Source organism: Podarcis pityusensis (genome assembly GCF_964106645.2).
Source record: "Podarcis pityusensis genome assembly, chromosome: 5".
NCBI lineage: Eukaryota > Metazoa > Chordata > Lepidosauria > Squamata > Lacertidae > Podarcis > Podarcis pityusensis.
This window is the reverse complement of record NC_138032.1, coordinates 77,796,896-77,819,154: the sequence shown is the minus strand read 5'-3', so window position 1 is coordinate 77,819,154 and position 22,259 is coordinate 77,796,896. Positions and strand designations below refer to the sequence as shown.

Here is a 22,259-nt window from a genome sequence, read left to right as displayed (position 1 = left end):
AAAACATCCTTTCTATGGTATTCTGTGCTCCTGATGAGGTTACATTGGTACAAAGGTTGTTAAGGTGCATTTTGGCAATCAGAGAATTTAATCTCTTGTTCCGAAAGAAAATCATTTCAACATTTTTCCTCATCTCAGCCCTATGACAACTGAACTTCCTCCAGATTCTTGCAGCAGCTCACCACAGACTTCTTTCCTGTTGAGTTTTATAAAAAGATCCTTTGTGGACTAGAGGAACTTAGTGTACAAAGTTTCAAAGAAGCTGGTTATTTATTCGGATTGTCCTCCTTGAAGCTCCTGTGATTTTTGCTTAATCTACAGTGGCTGTATCAGCCTCAGATGCAAGTACAAGAGCTGTTTGGTATGCCAAAATCATGCTCTAAGTTTGGTAATACAGAACAGTATGTATGTTTATTCTTCAGACGGTGGAGTTTACAAAAGAAATTGAAACATCCAGATAAATGCTCAGTAAATCTGAATAACAAATGGAAAGGAAATCCTATAACACAGCATATAAATACTAGCAGAACCATATCTAACGTAAATCTTTTCCAAAATTGGTTAACATCACATGATTGTACGAATAATAGTGAGTAAAATAACTACTCCTTTGGAAGAGAACTGATTTATCCTTTAGTGACCAGATATTATGGTGAAGATAACCTAAGAGATGCACAAAGCAACTGCTGTATTCTGCTTGCAGCTCCTATGTCTTGCTGACATAGTAGTTTTGCAATATTAACTTTTATCAGTGTTTTATTGAGTAGCACCTAGTTACCAATAGAGCATACAGTATTGCACAAGAAGCTCGGTTAGGTTGGATTGGCTTATGTGTAAATGCAACTGAGATCCTAAAATCCCCATTCTACACTTTAGTGACCTGCTCCATACTCAAGTTTCCCCAGAGTTGGGAAGTCATAATTCCTATGATTTTCATGCATTAGTTCAACAATTTCTATGTAGAGAAAACAGTATTAGTGGTAGAAAGTCAGCTGAGAAGTAGTGATGTTGCATATATGTAGCTTTGTAGTGACTGCTGGAGGTGGTAACCAAATTTATATCATCCCTTGGGTAAGTTTAAGTCATGCCCCTAGCTCCCTTTTCCTCCAACTCTTTGTCTGCTTCATTTGTTACTTATTTGCAATTATTAAAAACTTAGTAAGTTTAAATTTAAAAAGTATATGGAAGGAGTGGGATAGTGAGCTATGTAGTGAGTATGACAAAAAGCACAGATCCAGTTGTTTGTGCCACCCATACAGCTGCCTCTTGAGATGCGTAGTTTCCCCAAGTTAGTAAACTAAGCTCCAGGTGTCCATAATGTGCCCTAGAGTGGGAAGTACCTAATACTTTTGATAGGCTTGCTATGAAAGCTTGTTGCTGCTGGCTGACTCCTTGAAAAATAAAATCTTGCATCCCAGAGGAGACCTCTTTTGTAATAGGATCCAGACAGTTCCTTTAGGGGCTTCCAAAAGTTTGTGTGCATTCAGGGAGATTTGGGACAGCTGTGAATATCTGACCCTTTCCCCACATCAATACTACTTTTTAAGAAAAAATAATAGTGTGGGGTTTACTAGTAGAAAAACCCATGCCCAAATAAATCCTCACTGTTCAGCTAGGGATGGTGTTCACATCCTGCCTGGACACCTTACTGCAGAAGTTTGACCGTTATATCCTAGTACTTGGAAAAGCTAGAAGCAAAGCTTTTTATGACTTCACTGCTGTGTACTGACAGATGTTGATATACTGATTCTTAATATAGCATTGATAATTTAAGGAAGATTTACTTAGAAACACCAGTATTGGGGCCTACTTATGATTTTAAAAAATATATACGCTCGATCCTTTGGGGTAGATAGGATAAAGTAAATGTTTGAGCTTCAAGTAGATGCTTGGATAATAAACAAAATTTGGCTTTGGCTGTTTGCTGTCAGCATAGCTGAAAGAAATCATTAATCTAGGACGGAACAACTACTAAGCTGAAAGATAAGACCTGCTGTTTACCAGGATCAGTGTTAAATACTCAGAAGATTAAAGTCAAAAGGTCAAAAGTGGTGGATTTTTTAAAGGTTTGCATACATTGAAATGTTAATCAGTCAAAGGATTTTGAATTAATTTTATTCTTTACTAAGGTTATGATGTCACACGTTCGGTGAAATTTAGAGTGCTTCACTTGTTAATTTTTCTAAAAACAAAGGTTTTTTCAGCTACTTGAGGCCCTGTAATTGGAGATTCAAGGCCACTGAATTTGGAACATTCTGCATGCAAAGCATGTGATCTACCATAGAACTGTTGCTCTTTTAAGTAGCTCATACTGAGCATTTATGTAGTGCTTCTAGGGAAGCAGTTTTCAAGCTCTCTTTTGTTGTTGACAGCTTGGTAGTCTTGGTGGACCACTTTATAAACATTTTTCTTTCATACCAACATCATTACAACCAGTGCTGTAGTATGAAAATTACAGTGCGGGACTTGGACCAAGTTGCTGAGAAGGTCCCCTTCTGGTAATTATTATTTTTTGTTTGGCAGAAAGTAGTAAACTGCATCAAAGGAAAATCATAAGCTCTAGGGGAGGGATAAGCAAGCTAAGGCCCAATTGCCTTCTCAGTCCGGCCCACGGACAGTTCGGGAATCGGCGTGTTTTTACATGAATAGAATGTGTGCTTTTATTTAAAATGCATTATTTGTGGGGCATAGGAATTCATTTTTCTTTTCTTTTCCAAAATATAGTCTGGCCCACTACATGGTCTGAGAGATGGTGGACTGGTCCATGGCTGAAAAAGGTTGCTGACCTAGGGGCTACAGTGCCTTGTTTGCTTATTGGATAAATTTGTCCCTAGACTAAAAGCACTTACCCCCATTTGGGCGGGGGGAGGGAATCGTTGTACAGAAGCAGCCTTTCCATCACTCACCAGAATCGTGCTCACACACGGATGATTCATAGACCACAATTTGAGAACCTTCTATGGTTTAACACATTATCTTAACTTTAACACATTATCTTAATAATCTAAACAACTCTGTAAGATAGATAGCATTGCCATATCAGAACTGGCATACTGAGATATAGTAATGCACCTAGTGATTTTGTGGTTTGAAGCAACATGGTGTTCTGACTCTTCCCCCCCCCCCCCAACTCTCACATATGCACACCCTGCTCTACCATACTTGTGGTGGGAAGCAGATAGAAACTGCTGGGTTCTTTTTTAATGCATGGTACTGCTGACCTGTAGGATAAGGGAATTGCAAATGCTCTATATAAGTGACTAATAAAAGAAATCCTGTTTGATGTAACACTTGGCACATAATGTAATTCATTAATACAAATAATATAATTTATATAAAAAGTCATCATTTATATAAAGAAATGCAAAAATTTCCCAAGATCTCACTTTGCCTGTTTGACTGCGTGCTTCAAGGCGGTGCTTAACGAGAAACTACAGCTGTTCTTGTTAATCATATAGACAGCTGCCTAGAGAACTAAATGTAACCACTACAGGAAGTAGGAGTTAGCAATGTGCAACAAACTTCTGACTCTGTCTGTACTTCTCATAGCAAAAGCTTGTTAGACCAACAGATTCTGGGCCTGAAAGTAAACTCTTGATCCTATAGTGATGAACAAATCTGTGCTGATTCTTTTGTCAGCAAGAGTAGATGATTGACTTCGGATCCTGTTCAAACAGGGGATCTTAAATCCTGCCAGCCTTGCATATTGGTATGTAATATATTTAAAGTCGTAGCAGTTTTAACCAATACTAGATTAATAACTGCAAGTGTCTCTGTTGGAGCACAACATAAAAATTAAACTACCTATGGTTACTTGTTTCTAACTACATAATTTTATATCACTTGCTACCTTTTGAATTACTGCTGTTATTTAAATCTCAAATGCTGTTTGTTTACTCAGTGAACCATATATTCTTTATAGTGTGCATAAAACAAAACAAATTTGGAAATACTAGTATAAAGGTAGTTTGTCCTCCCATGAATCTGCTCAACAATTAAATCCTATAGATTTCTAGTATGGGCCCTAGCATTCTGAACTTTTTGCCTTCTCATCCATTCTTAAATTGAATTTGGCCCCAATAAAGTGATGCCCGTGTATGTTGGCAGTCATGTACTTTTCATATTGCACTATACAGTGTTTTTTTTAAAAAATGTATATAATAGGGAAACTCTAAAGACAATTTCAGATTGGCAGACTCCAGTGTGATTCTTTAATTCACTGATGACACAACTTGTCCTTATGTGCTGTGGGGTATTTTAATGCCATTTCTTACCTGTTGCCTAACAAGATGTTGGCTGTCCCTTCCCTAAGGCTGTGTAGAGGCTGCTGCAATGGACAATAGTGATCTGACACTTCGTTAGCTTCATACGATTAGTTTCATATGGTTATGAGTGGTAGTGGTACTTACGGAACATGAGTCATAAATTAGTGATAAGTGTACATGGGACTTTCTGTATGAAAAAAACAAGTCCAAGAAAGATTCATCTTTTGAGACCTTGAAGAGCTGTTGCCAGTCAGAGTAGATAGTGCTGTGCTAGATGGTGCATTGGTCTGACTTTGTATGTGGCAACTTCATTTGTTCATGTCATAAACATAAGCAGAAGGGCCCTGCTGGATCAGGTTGAAAACCCAACTAGTCCAACATCTAGTTCTCACTAGCCAGATGCCTATGGAAATCCCACAAGCAGAAACAAATTGGCCAACTTGTTTTGTCCTGTGTTCATACTTAGAAGGTTCTTATTGTCAATGCAACCATCTTCACTTTTCCTTTCAATTAAGATTTTATTACTAAAAAATATCTAATGTGTATATATCTAGCAATGTCTAAATAGTATTAAATCCAGATCACTCAAGTGTGGCTTGGTGTTGTATAGGGAAACCAAATACAGTGGTACCTCAGGTTAAGTACTTAATTCGTTCCGGAGGTCCGTACTTAACCTGAAACTGTTCTTAACCTGAAGCACCACTTTAGCTAATGGGGCCTCCTGCTGCCACCATTATGTCCCCATCATTGCCATTTATTGTCACTTAAACTTGGTTACCTTTTAAATGATCCCTCTTTCTCTACTTTCTTATGTCTGTGATGCGTATAGCAATATATGTTACTTTAAAAAAAATCTTTTTCTTTTGAGAGTAGCTAACCTAGTTTGGGTGTGTTGATATGGAGACAGCCATAGGGGAAAAATATGTGAAATATATATTTTAAAACTCTATAGTTTATTCTTCCTTTCATAAGCAGAAGTCACAGGATTGCTCTCAAGTTTGCTGATGATTCCAGAGTAACTTTCACTACTGTTCCATTGCAAAGGAGGTGAATCAGTTGTTAATAAATCACAATGTCTTTCTAAGTTAACTTGCATTTTTGGGTGTGCCAGGGAAGGAAAATCCCTAAACAAGTAAGATTCTTTGCTGGTTCAAGTGGAAAGTATTTTGCATAGCTATGAGTCATTTAAGTCTTTTACAGAAAAGCATCTTGTCTCATCGTCTTTGAGTTTTAGGAGTTATAACAGTATTGTGCACAACCAAATAAGAAATGTTAACTTTGCTGTGTAACTTCCATGTAGGGGCCTTACCCCTGCCCTTCAGCACTTTTCCAATGGAGCTCTTTGTTTAGCTTCATGAAACAGTGGGTAGTTTTCATAGCTTCCTTGATTAAAAACAAAGTATCAGTGAGCTATCAGTAACAAGATCCTCCTGCCATTTAGTTTATTTCTTTTTAGTCTTCTGGTGTTCCGTCAAACAGATACTGCCAAGATACAACATTTTAACCTTTTTGGTATGCTGATGCAACAAATTGGGCTGTTTAAAATTACATGTCATGTTGATAAACCTAGATGCATTTCCAAATGCATACAATATAGTTATTTCCCTTCTTTGCTGATCGGGAACAAAGACTGATACCTTCACCAGTGATTTGACTGAGAGGTTATTTGAACCACTGTCTCCCCTAGTCCCAGCTTGACTTACAGGTGATAATTTTGCAGGTACTTTGAGATGGTGTTGCAGAGCTAAGCTGCTCATTGGTGCACACGTTCTTTGTAGCCCATCATGGTCTCTTGTCAAACTAGTGTGCAGTTTTCTGTAGTACTTCAAATGGGAGTTGGGAAAAGCCATAGCAAGCTCCTAGCAGTTGTTACCACTACAATCTATAGGGGTGGCGGTTTGCTGTGGAATCTTACTCAGTAGTTGAGTTGAATGGGTGAGTAGTGATGATGATGATGATGATTTATATACCACTCTATGCCCACAGGCCTCAGGGTGATTCACAAAATAAAATTGCAATATAAAAACATAGACTACATAATCCTAATAAAAACAGAAACCAAATAATGCCCCCCCCCCCATTTTTTAAGGGCATCGGATGACAATCAACCAAAGGCCTGGTTAAAGAGGAATGTTTTTGCCTGGCACCTAAAAGTGTATAATGTAGGCACCAAGCGAACCTCCCTGGGGAGAGCATTCCACTGCAAACAAAGGCCCATTCTCATGTTACCACCATCCGCACCTCTCAAGGAGGAGGCACATGAAGAAAAGCTTCAGAAAATTATCTCAGGGTCCGGGTAGGTTCATATGGAAAGAGGTGGTCCTTGAGGTATTGCAGTTATGAACAACTAGCTTCCTTGCACAGAATACCTGAAGCAGTTTTCTAGGCTCTTTTAAGTACAGTAAAGTCTATACTTGCTGATATTTATACATCCACAGCACTTTAAACATAAAGCTACTTAACTCCTACATATCAATGCCCCGCCATTTCATTATTGTCCATTTCCATTTTTGCTATATGCACTACAGCTGCATCATATTCAATAATACTGTATTCGTTTTACTTAGAGATGGAACTGAAGCTGCTTGCACTCTGGACTAGTCAAATTCACCACTCCATTGACTTGGGAATATGACTACAATTGCTAATAATGGTCTTTACCTTCATGCACTACATCTGTAACCTACTATTGCTGAATTAGCTCCAGTTCCATAGTAGGGTGTAACAAAAGTAGCTGCCAGACAGACATTACATACAGTCTTATTCTATTGAAGATTAGTTGTGTTCCGTATTCTGTAGTGCACCTAATTGCAGATGGTCCAAAGCTGAATGGATTTTGTCTCAAATTGCAGTTTATGAAACTCCTTCATTTATTGAAGTTTGGTCATTTAAAATAAATGAGATAGTTCATGTAAGTACTGTATACTTATTTGAGAATTAATTTTAATAGGCTCTAGCAATCCTGAAGAATCCCTGATATTAAGTTGTCTAAATACCAAAGAAATTGAAGGATCCCCTCCCCCAGGTCTTTAAAGGATTATCAACTAAACATCTGATTCTAGCACCAAGCAGCTGGAAATATTCCATCCTTAATTGTGATTCAGGAGAGCTACATATACAAGGGGCTTGCACTAGTTCAGCGGGTTTAGAAAAGTTTTTTTATGTGGGGTTGGGGGTGGGTGAATGCTCTACCTCTTGGAAATGTCTTTTGAGCTCACATACTACTCCCATAGTTCTTTGGGTCCTAGTCTTTGGTTCCAGTCAAACTGGAAAGAATAATAAGTTGACTGAAAACTAAGACTGAAACTTTATCACTATACTCAAATTAATATGTATATCCTTATCTAGGGTGCCCAGGTATTGAGTGATTCTAGTGCATATACAGTGTAGTTTGGGTTCTCAAGTATTGAATTTCTGCTTATGCTTTCTAAAGGTGTTGGTGGCATTTTCAGTACAAAGCAGTACAGTATCTCGCTTAAAAAAAAAGTGCCTTGTGGATCCAACGTGGTAAATTTCTAACTGCTGGAATGAACTTGTCGTGACAGTTACTGAACTTGCTGCCTTGCTCAGGGGATTGGGCAACCCTAAGTGTGCTAGCAGACAGCAGGCATGCCTCTGATTAATGTGCTTCCGAAAGACTGGAATGATGAAATGTTGACTCCAGATAGAACAAACACTGCAATACTGTATGCCCTTGTACATTCCAGGCATGTTACCATTAAAAAGTGGTTCATCTCTTTCCTCCATATGCAGTTACTAGCTTGGCTTCAGAAATGAAGGCGAATGTAAACTGAAACATTTCTGCTCCAGCAAATGATACCAGAGTTGTCAAGGGAATACCCATATTCAGAATGCAGCAACTACACAGAACAGTGTGGATGGCTCTTGTTTCATTGTACTGTCTCAACTATCAGTGGTCCTGCACTTATATTTTCTTAATGGCAACAACATCACAACTTATGGTTCAAGTAGTTCCTTGAGAAAGGCAGCATGTCCTGTCTTAACACTAATTTTTCATGTATTATAGTTAAACAATTAGTTTACATTCTAGATGCAGAATTGAAAGAGGAATCATTTGAGCTGATTTTGTGTTTCTTAAATACAAATGGAGTTGCTAGAAGCCACTTTTGTACATTTAGCTGACCTTTCTTTGCAGGCTTTCTCTAGAAATATATATATTGGCTAAAGTGACACCTTCCAATTGTTTGTTTCTCCCAGAGCAAGTGTATATCAAGAGGAAGTAATTCATAGGTCATTGCTCAGCCCCTTTCACAAAAGGCAAAGGATAATTTTTTTTTTTTAAGATTCTGTTAAGTCACTGTAATATCAAAATGAAGGGGGATAATTCTTTTTCTTTAAAGTAGAAATTATTCATATTCTTCAGGTATTCCAAGCAAGCAAAACTAGCCTCTTGAGCAACAGCTTCCTGCATTTGGTAGTAATTTCCAAACCACACACTAACAACCAAATGTGAAGACAGCATTTTGCTCCAGTGCATAAGGGCTAGAACTGGAGTATACCAGTTCTTTGCCTGTAACACTGCAAAACAATGCCAGAATTGCAGGGGTGTTAACCAATAATAATAATTTTATTACTTACATGCTGCCCATCTGACTGGGTTGCTCAGCCACTCTGGGCAGCATCTAGCAAAATACTCTAAACAGTCAAACATTAAAAACTTCCTTAGCGTGGGTATGTATTCTAGCGCAAACATTCAGGATAGATTGTGTCAGTAAGCTTCTTGGCATATTTATTAATTGCTACTAATCAAGGAAGGGTACTCAGTTTTAGTCCTTGAATACACACACAGCTTTATTGTGGTCCATAGACCCAAAGTTTGTAGTATTTTAGTTCTTGGATACCTTTGCTGCATACAAATTTGGGGTGTTTTTTGTCTGTCTCCAGAGAACTGAAAAATTGCTTGTGTGGGACTTCTTTACAGTGATTCTTTTGCAATGCTTCTTGTGCAAATGGCACTTAATTATTAGCCTTTGAGGCTTGTTTCTACTTGACTATGAAAACTTAAGTTGGCTTATTGTTTTCCTTACAGGTATTCGGTACAGTACAGAAGTGAGTGTTGATGAAGTGAAAGCTTTGGCTTCTCTAATGACATACAAATGTGCCGTAGTGGGTAAGTGATGTTTGTAAAGGTCCATGTACGTTCAGTCATTGCCAATGCTATTTAAGAATCTTGAGGCCATGTCAAACTTAAATCTCAAGCATTACATTAGAATATGAGATAGGCTACTTATGTATTTATTATATATAAAATATTTAATTCCAACTGTTCTTCATTTGATGTTTTCAGTGAAGCAGTTATCTGCTTAAAATGAGAAGGAATTTAGGTTTAGCATTGAATTAGCATAGCCTTTATTTAAGCACTTGCCTGTTAGCCATGGGCAACAAAGAGTTGCATGCAGCTAGGGAAATTGGCTTGTGGAGAGAAGATGGATCACTTCAACCCTCTTCTGTGCCCAGCATGGAAACCAAGCTGACTGCCAGAGAATAAAAGCTAGTACACCCAACCTAGAAATATAGCTGCTGCAGGAATGACAGAACTCATCCCTTCTCCACCATATCCCAGCAGTCTAGTAAACATTATTTGCCAGTTAGTAACTTTTGTGAACTTTCTAACAGGGCTAAATTAGTGGGATGTGTTGGCAGCAGAGAGGGTTTATATGGGGAATAACCATATTTACTGATTAACAGGATTTGGGAACACACAAAATCAACCTACAATTTATATGGTGTTAAAGCTGCCTGTTAAGCCCCACTAATTCATAAGTCAGACTTAATTCATTGTTTTAAAACACACACATAGGCCAGTTTAGGTGTTCCCTTCTTAAAGAGGGATTAGGATTATATCTCAGGGTCCTGTAGTCTTTCCCCTGCTTTCTTTCCCAGCTTCGAAATGTTTGGGAATTTGGGCTCAGCAAAATTCTTCAGTTTCTATGATTTATCTCCATATATATGTGATTCAGTGCCAGTAACAATCTGCATTGCTTTTAAATGCTTTTTATGTTGCTGTATGCCACCCTGATGTTCTGCAAGGGGGGGGGGTATATATATTATTTTGTTAATCAATAAAAATAGAAAATGCCAAATACTTATCACCAGTAGTGGCAGGTTCTGTTTTCCCCATCACTTACCCCTACTCTTATTTTGCAAGTTTTATATTGTTGTTTAACTTAAGCACAAACATTTGTTTTCAGACGTGCCGTTTGGTGGTGCAAAGGCTGGTGTAAAGATCAATCCTAGAAATTATACAGTAAGTTCCAATCTGATAGAAATCTTTTAATCAGCATGTTTAGGTTGGGTAAGTTTGAGAAATTACTCTGCTATAGTAGGGCTATTGTGACAGTGGGGTGGAAATCTTGCATTCTGTAGCATGTTGAGGAATGAAACATAGGCAATGCATTCGCAATTTAAGGTTTTAAAACAAGTAAGGTGTTTCAGAATCTCCTATGTAAAAGGTTACATTGCTTAAATTTATTTACAGGGGTCCACAGATTTTGGCTGACCTTGTTAGCCAACCAAACATTTAAATTCACCAAGACACTGCTCCCCCCCCCCCCCGAAGAGCTGGATGTTTTCACTGTTCCTCAAATTCATTGCAAGGTTGGGGTCAATCCCATGTCTCCTTCCTGCTGTTCCAAGTTTAGATCCAGAGATTGGATTAAGAGGTTACTCCTGTAGTTGCACTGCATTTACAAGGTGCTTGGAATGTTTCAAGCACAATGTAACTGGGGGGAGCAGAGTTGTAACTGGGGGGAGCAGAGTTGTTGTAGTATGACTAAGAGCACATAAGCAATGGAAACACAAGTATTGTTGAATGTTTTTCTTGATGAAATCTTTAACATATGACATTAATGATTGATGTCTTGCGACCTGGACCTTAACTGCTTTTTTGTTATAGGATAATGAATTGGAAAAAATCACAAGACGGTTTACCATAGAACTCGCAAAGAAGGGCTTTATCGGTATGTTATGCAGCAGCATTTTCTGCCTTTATCTCTCCAGAAAGTTTTTAGCAGTTGCTTAGCATGCTTTGAGTAACTCATGCACCACAGTGTAATTGTTGCATTTATCACCTCTAGGTACATGCAAAGTGCTTTGTTTCTTTATTCCAACCAATCTATCAAGTTAGACTGTGTCTGGGCTGCACCACTTCTGACTGCAGACTCTTGTGACTGAATGCGGAGAAGAGTTTTAGCTTCTCTTTGACCTGCTGGTTCCCCACGCACAAAGAGTTATTGTTTACGGAGGTGTACCCAGCCATGCCAATTCCCCCATATGGTTTGAAGTGATACAGCCCAGACACAGGTTTACTTCCCCAGTGAGAATTGAGTGACTTGCCAGATAACACCTTCCATCCAGTCACTGAGTAGAGCTCCCATATTTATAATACAGTGCAGTTTTATTTAGTAACCTGTCCAATATTGGGGCTCTCCTTTATCATGTGGGATGGAGGAAAGGGCATGCTGGAAAAAGGGAGGATGGGAATCTTTCGTTCCATTAACTTACTTTCAGATTTAACCCATTATCTGTTCCTTTTGAAACTCCCCTTGCCTCTTTTTTCTCTAAGCTTAAGCCACTTGGTCTTTACTTAAAACAGGGATTGCCAATATCTGAATCCAAGAGGTTGACTTTATACTTTAGCCCAAGGTCCATAGTATATTGCACTGACATATACACATCTTCTGACCCACTCATAGGCGGTCAGATTGTACCATAAGAGCAACATAACTTTTCTAGTAAGGGCTTTGCCGTGTGATATTTGGGTAAAAATTTACCAAACTTTGATTAAATTTTAGAGGTCCCAGTTGCAAAACTGCTTTATGGCTCAGATCTAGTTGCTGTTGGTCATCTCTACTTGAAAAGAAAGATGTTGGCATACTCCAGAGTATTTAGTTGCTTTTGTATATTTTTCAAATATACCAAGACCTTGTTGATGTGGTTGTGGCCAGGGTTGCACATGTTTGCATGTAGATGTAGCATAGACTTGTTCAGCAGCTGTCACTTATTTTTGCTTTCTTTCCTAATAATTCTGAACACTGTATTTGCTTTGTGCAGAGTTAATGCTTTCATTCTATGGCCCCAGAATTGCACCTGAGTAGCTAACAGCTGTGCAAACGTAGCAAAATAGCTCTTCTTAACCTGGTCAGTTTGCTATTCAGAGCAATTTTGTTACTGTTAGCTTTTTCACGCTGGTCGAAGTTGTGCCAGTTTTAAAGGAAGTTGAGGAAGGAAATTGAAGCTCCACCTTGTAGCAACCAAAAAACAAGGCTTTGTCATAGCATTCCAAAATAACACGATGGTTTCAGAATGACTATCTTATACTGTGTTTTCCAGCCTTTACTAATGTCCCTTATAAGTTGCACTAGTGCGTGAATTGTTCTGTTTCCATTTTTTAGATGTGAATTCCCTTCCCCCCCCCCCATAAAATTTGGAATGGCTTCTCATAACCAGACATAACTCTGTAAAAAGGGGCTTGTCCCTACATGAGGAATACTGCAAAGAACTGAACTGCTTCTGGTCTAACAGGAAAATACTTCTGGAAATGAATTATTGTTATCTTTGCCTTGTTTTCCTGCTTAAAGATATTTCTTCAAAAAAAACTCTGTACAGTGATTCTAGGCTGCCATTAATCCTAAATGCACTTTCACGCCAAAACCATGAAGAAAATTAGACAAAAGCATTAAATACCTTTTCCCAGAGTAAACCGAGTAACACAAACTTGTTCCTGAGTCATATTAACTTGAGAGACAAACATCTCAGTAATGAGGAGCATGTGAAAAGCCAGGAATGGTTCCACTTTCCCTTAACCTCACATGTGGCTCTAGTATACAGTGCTGCTGCATTGGTGTATAGACTATGATGATGATAATTAATCATCTGATCCAGAAGTCTTCCAAGCAGCCTCCAAAATGTGGGTGCATCATAAGAAATATTGATTCATTGTTTATAAAGCACAAACCAGTACTGTACTGTACTGTAGTTCACAAAACAGTATAAGAGTTGCTATGATATTGATCACTTAAGGTTGGCTGTAAATTGATACAATTGAGACTTGGTGTTTGAATTGTGTTGATGGTTTTAATCTTGCCTGCAGGGCCTGGTGTTGATGTGCCTGCTCCTGACATGAGCACAGGTGAGAGGGAGATGTCCTGGATTGCAGACACCTATGCCAATACCATAGGACACTATGTAAGTTCTGAGTGAAGGCACACGCTTTAATCTAGGTAGAATTAGTCAACCCATTTTGCCAATTGTGCAACATTTACCATTTCTATAACCTTAAGCACTATGACTAACAGATATGACAGATATGTGATACTTCACATGTGCAATACAATGCAGAAGGCTTGTATCACTTTTTAACAAGCCGGCACCACAGTCATTTGTATTGCTACTTGAGTCTTATTCCTGATAGAATTTTGGCGTTAATTTTGAATGTACAAAACTAGTAAAAGCTGTTATAGCAACTGCTTGATGCTTTTATATATTGCAGAGTAAAACAATTGTAATTGCCTCTGTTTCAGTAAATTGTTGGGCTGTTTAATTCTAAATTGGTGGTGTTTAAAAAATTTGGGTAGCTTCACACATTGATGAAGTTAGTGTGGCTACATTCTATGAACCATAATGTTCCCATAATATACATCCATACTTGAGTTTTTCTATTGCATGTACACATGAGAAGCTAAGGCCCGTTGCAGCCCCCAGGAACTTGTACATATGGTAGTAGAACCTGTTCCCCCAATCTTAATTCTTGCATTATAGAGTCATATACCTAATGTTACTCTAATGCAGTGCCTTCCAGATGTTGTTGAACTATAACACTCATAATCTCTGGTGAAATTATGTCCCATGCTAGTGGGACTGATGGGAGTTCTGAGCCTAACATCTGAAGGGCACCCAGTTGTCTACCTCTTCGGTAATGTACAAACCAAGGAAAAATCATGCTAAGAAAAGGCTGGGTCAAATCCTGTTCTGTTGTATACTAGTTCTGTGTGTTAGGGAGCCTCTTGAATATTGCTGTTCAGGCCTATTCATAAAATGAGATTCAGGCCTCTGAGCTACTCATACCTGCAACCACCAACTGGAACCAGTCAGACAATAGTAGCTGGGGGTCACACAGGGAATCTTGATTATTGGGACGAAATCATTGTAGTGATGGGGAAGGCCTATTCCTGAGATTTTGTCCAGCTGCCGCAAGTTGGAGTAGTACTGGCCAGTGGTCAAATTCACTCTAAAGCTGTCTATACAGTGGTACCCTGAGTTATAAACTCTTCAGGTTACAAACTCTGCTAACCTGGAAGAGTTACCTTGAGTTGGAAACTTTGCCCCAGAATGAGAACGGAAATCGTGTGCCAGCGGCGCAGTGGCAGCAAGAGGCCCCGTTAGCAAAAGTACGCCTCTAGTTAAGAACAGTTTCAGGTTAAGAACAGACCTCTGGAATGAATTAAGTTCATAGCTAGAGGTACCACTGTATATTTTTATTCATTGTAGTATAACTGGAGGTAGACCTTAGTCTCTTAATAGAAAAATAATTGTGGTGGTTATACGTCCTGGCTTTGTTTTGCCTCTTTCCATTTAACACTTGCTCATCTCTGAATAACAGGGCACGAGAAAACAGAAGTATGCCTCATGGTAAAGCAGATTGAATTCCCTGTCAGAATTTATACCGCAACAGGAAAAGTGTTTCTTTTTCAGGATACAACAGGCTGGCCTTTGAGAGTTCTTAATTATTCATGCATGAGAAAGCTTTTGAATTATTCCACAGCTCCTTTGGCTAGATTGCTGTGAGTTAGCATTTTGCTTGTTCAAGGGGGCTATGGAAACAAGTTTCTGGAGCAGCTTCTTCATTCGGCCTGTTACATTCAATTTATACGTTGTTTGCAAGTTGAGTGGCAAAACGATAAAGATTCTAATAAACACAAAGTAGAAAGCAATGAGAAGTGTTAAGACTTAAAATCTTTCTTGGCCCACGAGCATGTTGCTGTGATTAAATTCTACTGTAGCAAACTCTTTAGTATTCAGGGCAGTAGACCAGTGTCCCTGTACAGTTTTTGTTTTCCTCTTTTATCTTGTGATTCAAGGCACTACTTCTAAGAGATTTTTTGTCCCTGGGAATGTTTGCATGTTAGTTCTGGGCATCGGATGCCTAAAAACAGGCAAAACATAAGTATTGGTGTAACTTAGTTAATAATTCTCTGCAAACCTGCAGGTTTTAAGTGTCAGTTGAAAATCTCTAGCTCAGTAATTGTTTCATGCAATGTGTTGCCCTAGGAATTAGTTTGAGACTTGGTATTTCAAGGTTAGTCAAATTGAATTGTAAACCCAGTTCATTTTCAGTTCAAGTATTGCCTAACTTTTTGAAGCAACAGTGTAGCATGCCTCACGTGCATTTAAAGTGAAAAAGCTTAGTTCTGTGGTCTTGTATGAACTTCTGCTTTCAAAAGTGCATAGATAGGCGTGCATGAAAGTGTTTCGTGGGGTCCAAAAGCTTGCAATAAGTAGGAGTTGGCAGAGTTGTTCATTGTATATTCAAGAAGAGTAATTTCCCATTCCCAAAAGCATGAGTGACATCTTAGCTGTAAGACAATCTAGTTGACTTTCTATAAAACATTCTGATGGTGATCCTCAGATGTTTCCTGCTGTAAAATCACAGTCCTTTCCCAATTCAGCACAGACACCTGAATCTTGACAAGCTAGAAATGGCCAAGCTGCTCTGCAGCACCCATTGATTCTGTTGTAGGTGCAACAGCTCCCAACCAAAGTGTTGGGTGCCAACCTGCCTATGATGCCACAGCTGCTTCCAGACCAGTTGAGTCATGCAGTATCTTGTCCCTGTTCATGCCCTGCACTCTAGGTGTGCCAAGCACAACACTCCACACTGTTGTGTGATATAGCAGGTTTATGGACTGGGTCCTGTGGTTGTGGGATTGTAATCCCAGATGCACTTGCTATGAGAAAAAACACTAATGCTCACTTGTGAATGAAGCAATTCTTATATGAGTCATCAGCAAAAGAAAATAGTTTTATGCTATGAGTCAGATGTTGTTCTAAGGCGTAGCAAGAAGAAGAATGCTGCCGAGAGTTTTAAGGGGCTCCTGCAAAAAGTAAATTTAGAGATAAAGAGGCAGTTGAAAAATGGAAGGAAATGGAAGTTTGTTAAGGAAGTTCAAATTGTCCAGAACGTTGGTAATATGGGGAGTAAGCTTTCCATCTGTCATTTGTGGGAGGTGTTCCCTCCAGTGGCAGCCCTGTGTTATGGAAGCACACATTGAACTTGACACCAGACTGCCAGCTTTTCGTGGTGGTCCTCATGTTTAACTCACCCTTTGTGTAATGAATACACATGTGCTAAACTACAAATTAACCAGCCAGCCCCTCTCTGCTTTGTTTTCATTGAGGGAGCAGTGAAACATGCTTCAGCTGTTTTAAAAGAGTCTGAAAAAAAGAAGATGAAACCAAAAAAGTGCAGAAAGAACTATATAATTAGAAGAGTTACCCTGCTATGCATAGGCTCGGATATCTGCCTGGGCTTTTAACAAATTAAAGGATTATGCTAATAGTTTTCAAATAATTGTATTTTATGTTCCCGTTGCCAGATTATTTTAAAGGTGATTAAACAGCTTTGGCTGATTTAGTTGTAAACTGCCCATAGAAGGTTCAGATCCTCTTATGTGCTATTGCAAAGTCGACAAAGTCTACCCAAAGTGGATAATATTTTAAGCATAGTTTAATTGGGATTTCTTATAAGCTTGTTTTAATATAGCAGGGTAGCAAAGCTAGACTAACATGCTTTTTAAGATACATTGAATCAATAAGTGAACTATGAGGAAGCTGTTCCGTTACCTAAAGGGTGCAAATGACATTTATGAACCATTCAAAACTTGGGTGTACCCATTCACAGAAATCACTGGTGTGTGTCATTACTTGTCAGGAAACCCTGCTGTGAACCAAATCCACCCCTTGAGCAAATGCACACTGATGTAAAATCTAATTAAAAAGCTGTTTAAAAATATGTCAAGGTGATCTTGAGTAATCTGGTATCTCTTCTTTCTGGCAATTACATTAATATTTCTGCTAAATTTACTGCATGGCACTTTGCTGGGCAGTAAGCAGATCTTCAAGGCATCCTATGTCATGCAAATGCCTTTAAATTGGTGAAAGTACAGTATTGTGATAAACTGATTTGTTTGCAGGAGCAGCAACTAGATATGTTGACTTCAGTGAAGCTGAAACTCATTAGACATCATTAACACATAAAAATTCAGATGTTTTGACAGATGTTTCCCATGGGAATGAGCCTAACTAAATTTTTTTATTACTTTTTAGGACATTAACGCCCATGCTTGTGTCACGGGAAAGCCAATAAGCCAAGGTGGTATACATGGTCGTATCTCTGCCACAGGCCGTGGAGTCTTCCATGGAATTGAGAACTTCATTAATGAAGCATCCTATATGAGTCTGTTGGGAATGACTCCAGGATTTGGGGATAAGACATTTGCTATCCAGGTAATTTTGTCTAGAATAGTAACCACACTGGAGAGAAAAGCTTTAAATGATAATATGCATCTCATGGGATATTGCTAGAACCTTAAAGAACAGACGTGGCACACAGTATGACATTCAGATTCTGCTAAACCAGACACTGTAGTTGACATTGGTAAAGAGGTCTCGCTCCTTTTCTTTTTGCCTTTTGTATTGTGACAGATCATAAGCCTGCAGGAACTGACTTCATAAAAAATCTTTGTGTAATGCTTAGAAAAAATTGTGTGCGTTATATATCAATCATGTTGGAAGTAGTATCTTCTGTAGATAGGCCCTTTTTTGTAAAGCAACCTCCAGTGTATGGGGGTTTCATGAACATGCAGTAGCTGCTGTACTGCATTCTAGGTCCTGTGCCACCTGCGTAGTCTGAAAGTAGACTACTTTTTATTCATTTATTAAAAGCATTTATAGCCTACCCTTCATCTCAGTGGATTCCAGGGTGCAGGACAAGCTAGTTTCCATAAAATTTCATGAACAGCTAAGCATAATAACATAACAATAAGAGCAACTAAAAACATGGAGCTGGGTAAATGCCACAAATAGTACTTCTCTTTCTAATATGATTGTATCAGTCAGAGTTTTGAATTTTACAGTTACCTGGAGTTCAGAAACTTGTATTTGTATTGCTTGCTAGAATCCTTTATTTAGAGCTACGTAGAATCAAATTTAAGATTTGTTAAAAAGGAAAGTTGCCCTTACTAAATATGGGGTTGTACTAATGGGTTACTGTATTTTTGCCAATTAATAAGCGAGAGGGGAATTCTGACCTGTGAAAACAAAGGGATGCCAACACTGCCACTCTGGAATGCTTGTGTTGGCAGAGCTGAAATGGGGTGTGCCTGTGCCCAAACAAACAGGGAAATAATAAGGGGGGAAATGGAGACAGGCAAGCTTTGTCCTTGAATAAAGCTGGAAGTAGGTTGCATCCTTTTCCCTCTGAAGTAACTGATTTAAAAATTAGCTGAAATAGGCTGCACAGACTGCTAAACTGTCAGGGCTGGTCAGTAAAAAAACAATAAATCAACTGAAGACAATGAAATTATTTATTCAAGGAAACCAACCACAGCTCTAGCCTACTGGTCTCTGAAACGCTTTCTAGGAGGTCTTGCCCCGATGAAGCAGTTGCAAGGACTGAAGGTCCCCACCTTCCCAGTGCCTACTAGGGCGGCTCCTCTCCAGGGTCTTTCCTACGCAGTCTTGGGCTGCATCTGCACACAACCACCCTCTGCTCTGTTCGTCTCATTTCTCTCTTTTTTTTTTAAATGATATTTATTAAGAATTTTTAGAATTACAAAAAAGAAACAAAAAAGAAAAAGAAAGAGAAAAAACAAAGGAAAAAAAAGCCACAATCAAGCAATACAAATTAATAAAAATCAGAATCAAAAAATAACACATCACGATCAAAAGACAAAAATGTGCCACAAACATTTAAAAACAAATCCAATATTCTCAAATCCTTAACTGTCATTACCTTCTTTCTTTGACCTCCTCACCCCTCCCTTATTTTGTATCCTAATTATTAATTGTCGCAGCAAATCCTTTCCATATTTCATAATATTCTGTCATTACATTACCTTAATCTATTTTGATCTTATCTTACTATAAAAAAACCTTAAAATTTAAAACTTAGATCTTATTTATACCAATTTCTCATAACCATAATATTCTTACATAATTCTTTAAGCATTTTTGCTAAAGCCAAATAATTTCGTTCCAACGTTTTTCTAGCGTTCATCAATTTTATAAAACAATCCTAATAAAAAAAAATTTTTCCCCTCCCAATCTTCATCCAGCGTCTCTTCCTCCTGGTCCCGGGTTTTGTCAGTCCTTTCTATCTCATCAATCTAGCACATTAACCTGGTAATCTTATGTCCGAGGCCCTCAAGTCCCTTCCATGTCCCTTCCGCGGCTCTTCTTCATATTTATACCTGTACTTTACTTTGTCTCCTGCTCCTTTCACTCGTGGGAACTCCAACTTAACAATGTTTTTGACCCTTCTTGACAAATCAGCCCCTTTTCCATAGTCCACACTAAACTCCATGTGGTATTTAAAAACATGTTTCAAAGTCCCTCCAAAATTAAGAGCCCCCACAACCCCAAACATTTCACGGCCCGTTGCCAGACTTGAAAAGTCCAAACATCTCTGCATAGGGGGGTCTACCCAACCCCCCATTTCCAAACCAAACCAAACTTTATCTTTCCAAATCTGGCTTTTTCCAAGTTCATTTGTCAAATCCAAGAACTCATGTTCCTGCTGGGCCACAGCTCCCTTCATCTCTGGCGCCCAAGGTTCAGCAACATCCTCTCTCATCTGTTCTGTCAGAGCACACTCCTGATTTGAATCCTGGGTGGGCTCTATATAATTTCCCACTGCCTGTCCAAAATTTCTGATTGCATCAGTCATCAAGTCCGTCTTCTCATGTAGCTGTTCCAGTAGGGCACTTGTTTTACAGAAAGCACGCAGCAGAGCTTCTGAATACATTGTTCTGCAAGGTCAGAAGGCTATTCCCACGATCGTAATCTGTAGCAGCTGCAAGCTCCCCGATTCAGAATTTGAAACTGTTTCACAGGCTCTCTCTAGGGGAAGAACTTCTTTTTGTTCTTTTCTTTTAAAGGCAGATCTGACAACAAAGTTTCCTTTTTCAGATATTTTGTCAATATTTGTTCCTTTAAAATGCGAAAAGGAACAGTGGAACCACTATGTTTCTTTTCTTTTAACTATCTGTCAAAAACGTTTGTCTCTGGTCAATGAGCTTCCCAAAGAACGTCAGTCCTGACACCCCGCTCCAGGATCAAGACGGTGGAAAGTTACTTTGCTTTACACTCTCTTCTGCAGGTTTAAACAGTCCGGAAAAAATCCCCCCTCTTCTCCTGCTTCCGAAGGGGGTTCAACAGTTTTAAATGATGGAAGTTAATCCTTTACAAGCGATTTTCTGAACTCTAGTTTGCCATGTCTTTGCTTTGATCTATCTACAAAGAAACGGAAGGCTGACTTCCTGTTTAGACCTTCCCGTTTCAGTGCCAAATTAAAGTAAATTTTTAAGTCCAATTTTCCTTTCTACTCACAAATTGTTATTTAGAGTCCAATTGTCCGAGATTTAAGTACTCACGGGTGATTATTTTAAAAGCCAAATTGTCCCAGGAAAAAGGCAGCGCTCTCCGGCAACGGCTGTGCGGCTTCGCTCCACGGAAGAAGCAGTTGACTCTCAGCACCGCGCCACTTCCCCCTCTTCGCTCCGGAGCCCGTTAGTGGGTTCCTTTGCGGGTTGGGGGGGCACTAAAGGTGCCCGCCGAGTCCCATGGTCACAGGCTTCATCCGCCTGTGATTTTTGAAAGGGTCCCCGCTTCGCCGTAGCGGGAAAGACCCGTTTCCCGTGGAGCTAGTCCCTCCAGATCAGAGGGAGTCCGCCATTACCGATGGCGCCACCCCGGAAGTTGTTCGTCTCATTTCTCTGTGGGTTATAAAGACCAGGTGGGAGGGAAGCTGGTCGGAGCAAGAGCGGAATACTCACTGGCTTCTGCCTTGGAGTCTGAAATGTGCCCTGCAGCAGCCTATTCCTGTGCACTAGACCCTGTCACCTCTTCTGCTTCTGACACCGCCTCCCAGTCTGCTCCTTCTCCCTCTGACCACTCATCGTTTTTCCACTAGGCTCCGATCCTTCTTCCCCGGGGGATTCCTTAAGGGTTCCCCATTTGTTGCCTCCCACCACTCCTCCGCATCCAGCCAGGGCATGGCATATGCTAGTGCAAATTTACTTGCATCCTAAGTAGTCATTCTAGTGCAAACATCTAGGATTGGGTTCCAAAACCATATGAATTTTCCTCTAGGAGGATCCAAACCTCCTTTTCTCCAGCTTAAAGAGTTTAGCATCAGCATTCCAAACTACTGGGAAGAGGAAGAAATATTCTTGAAACTGAGTATATTTCAGTGTAACCTTTGTGAAAACTAAACACATTGCTTTAATGGGTGATGGTGAAATCTTTCATGGACTTTCAGCTAATTTCTTATATCCCCAGTAACAAACATGGCATCCCCTGAAATGTGAATACCGTACCTGACCATAAGACGCACCTAGTTTTTAGAGGAGGAAAACAAGAAAAATAATAATCTGAATCACAGCCTCCTCGGGAGGAGCGCGATCCCTGCAGAGGCTTGGGACGCTTGGGAGGGAAGCTGCGCATCCACCAGCCATATGGTTGACGGGGCTCAGCTTCCATCCTAAGCCTCTGCAGGGATCGCTCTCCTCCTGCAGAGGCTTGGGAGCCTTTCCTTCTCCCCACTTTTTTCTCCCTCCCCAAGCAGCACAGCCCCCTTTTCCAGCCTCCTCCTCTCCATCCCTTTCGCCCAAACTCCTCAGGCGACGTCTGCAATTTCTCCCCTTTGCTTCTGCCTCTCCTTTGCCCTCTACCATGACTCTCCACTCGCTTCTCAGT

The 22,259-nt window shown here is 39.5% G+C and overlaps 1 protein-coding gene across 1 annotated transcript in view; it reads left to right on the top strand.

Moving 5' to 3' along the window:
* The window catches only part of GLUD1 (glutamate dehydrogenase 1), a 35,565-nt gene that overhangs the window by 4,053 nt on the left and 9,253 nt on the right, over window positions 1–22,259 (top strand). Inside the window, exons 2-6 of the mRNA XM_081005005.1 lie at window positions 9,316–9,396; window positions 10,478–10,533; window positions 11,182–11,245; window positions 13,378–13,472; window positions 17,610–17,789. Coding sequence (XP_080861131.1) covers window positions 9,316–9,396; window positions 10,478–10,533; window positions 11,182–11,245; window positions 13,378–13,472; window positions 17,610–17,789 — 476 coding nt within the window. The remainder of the gene's footprint in view (window positions 1–9,315; window positions 9,397–10,477; window positions 10,534–11,181; window positions 11,246–13,377; window positions 13,473–17,609; window positions 17,790–22,259) is intronic.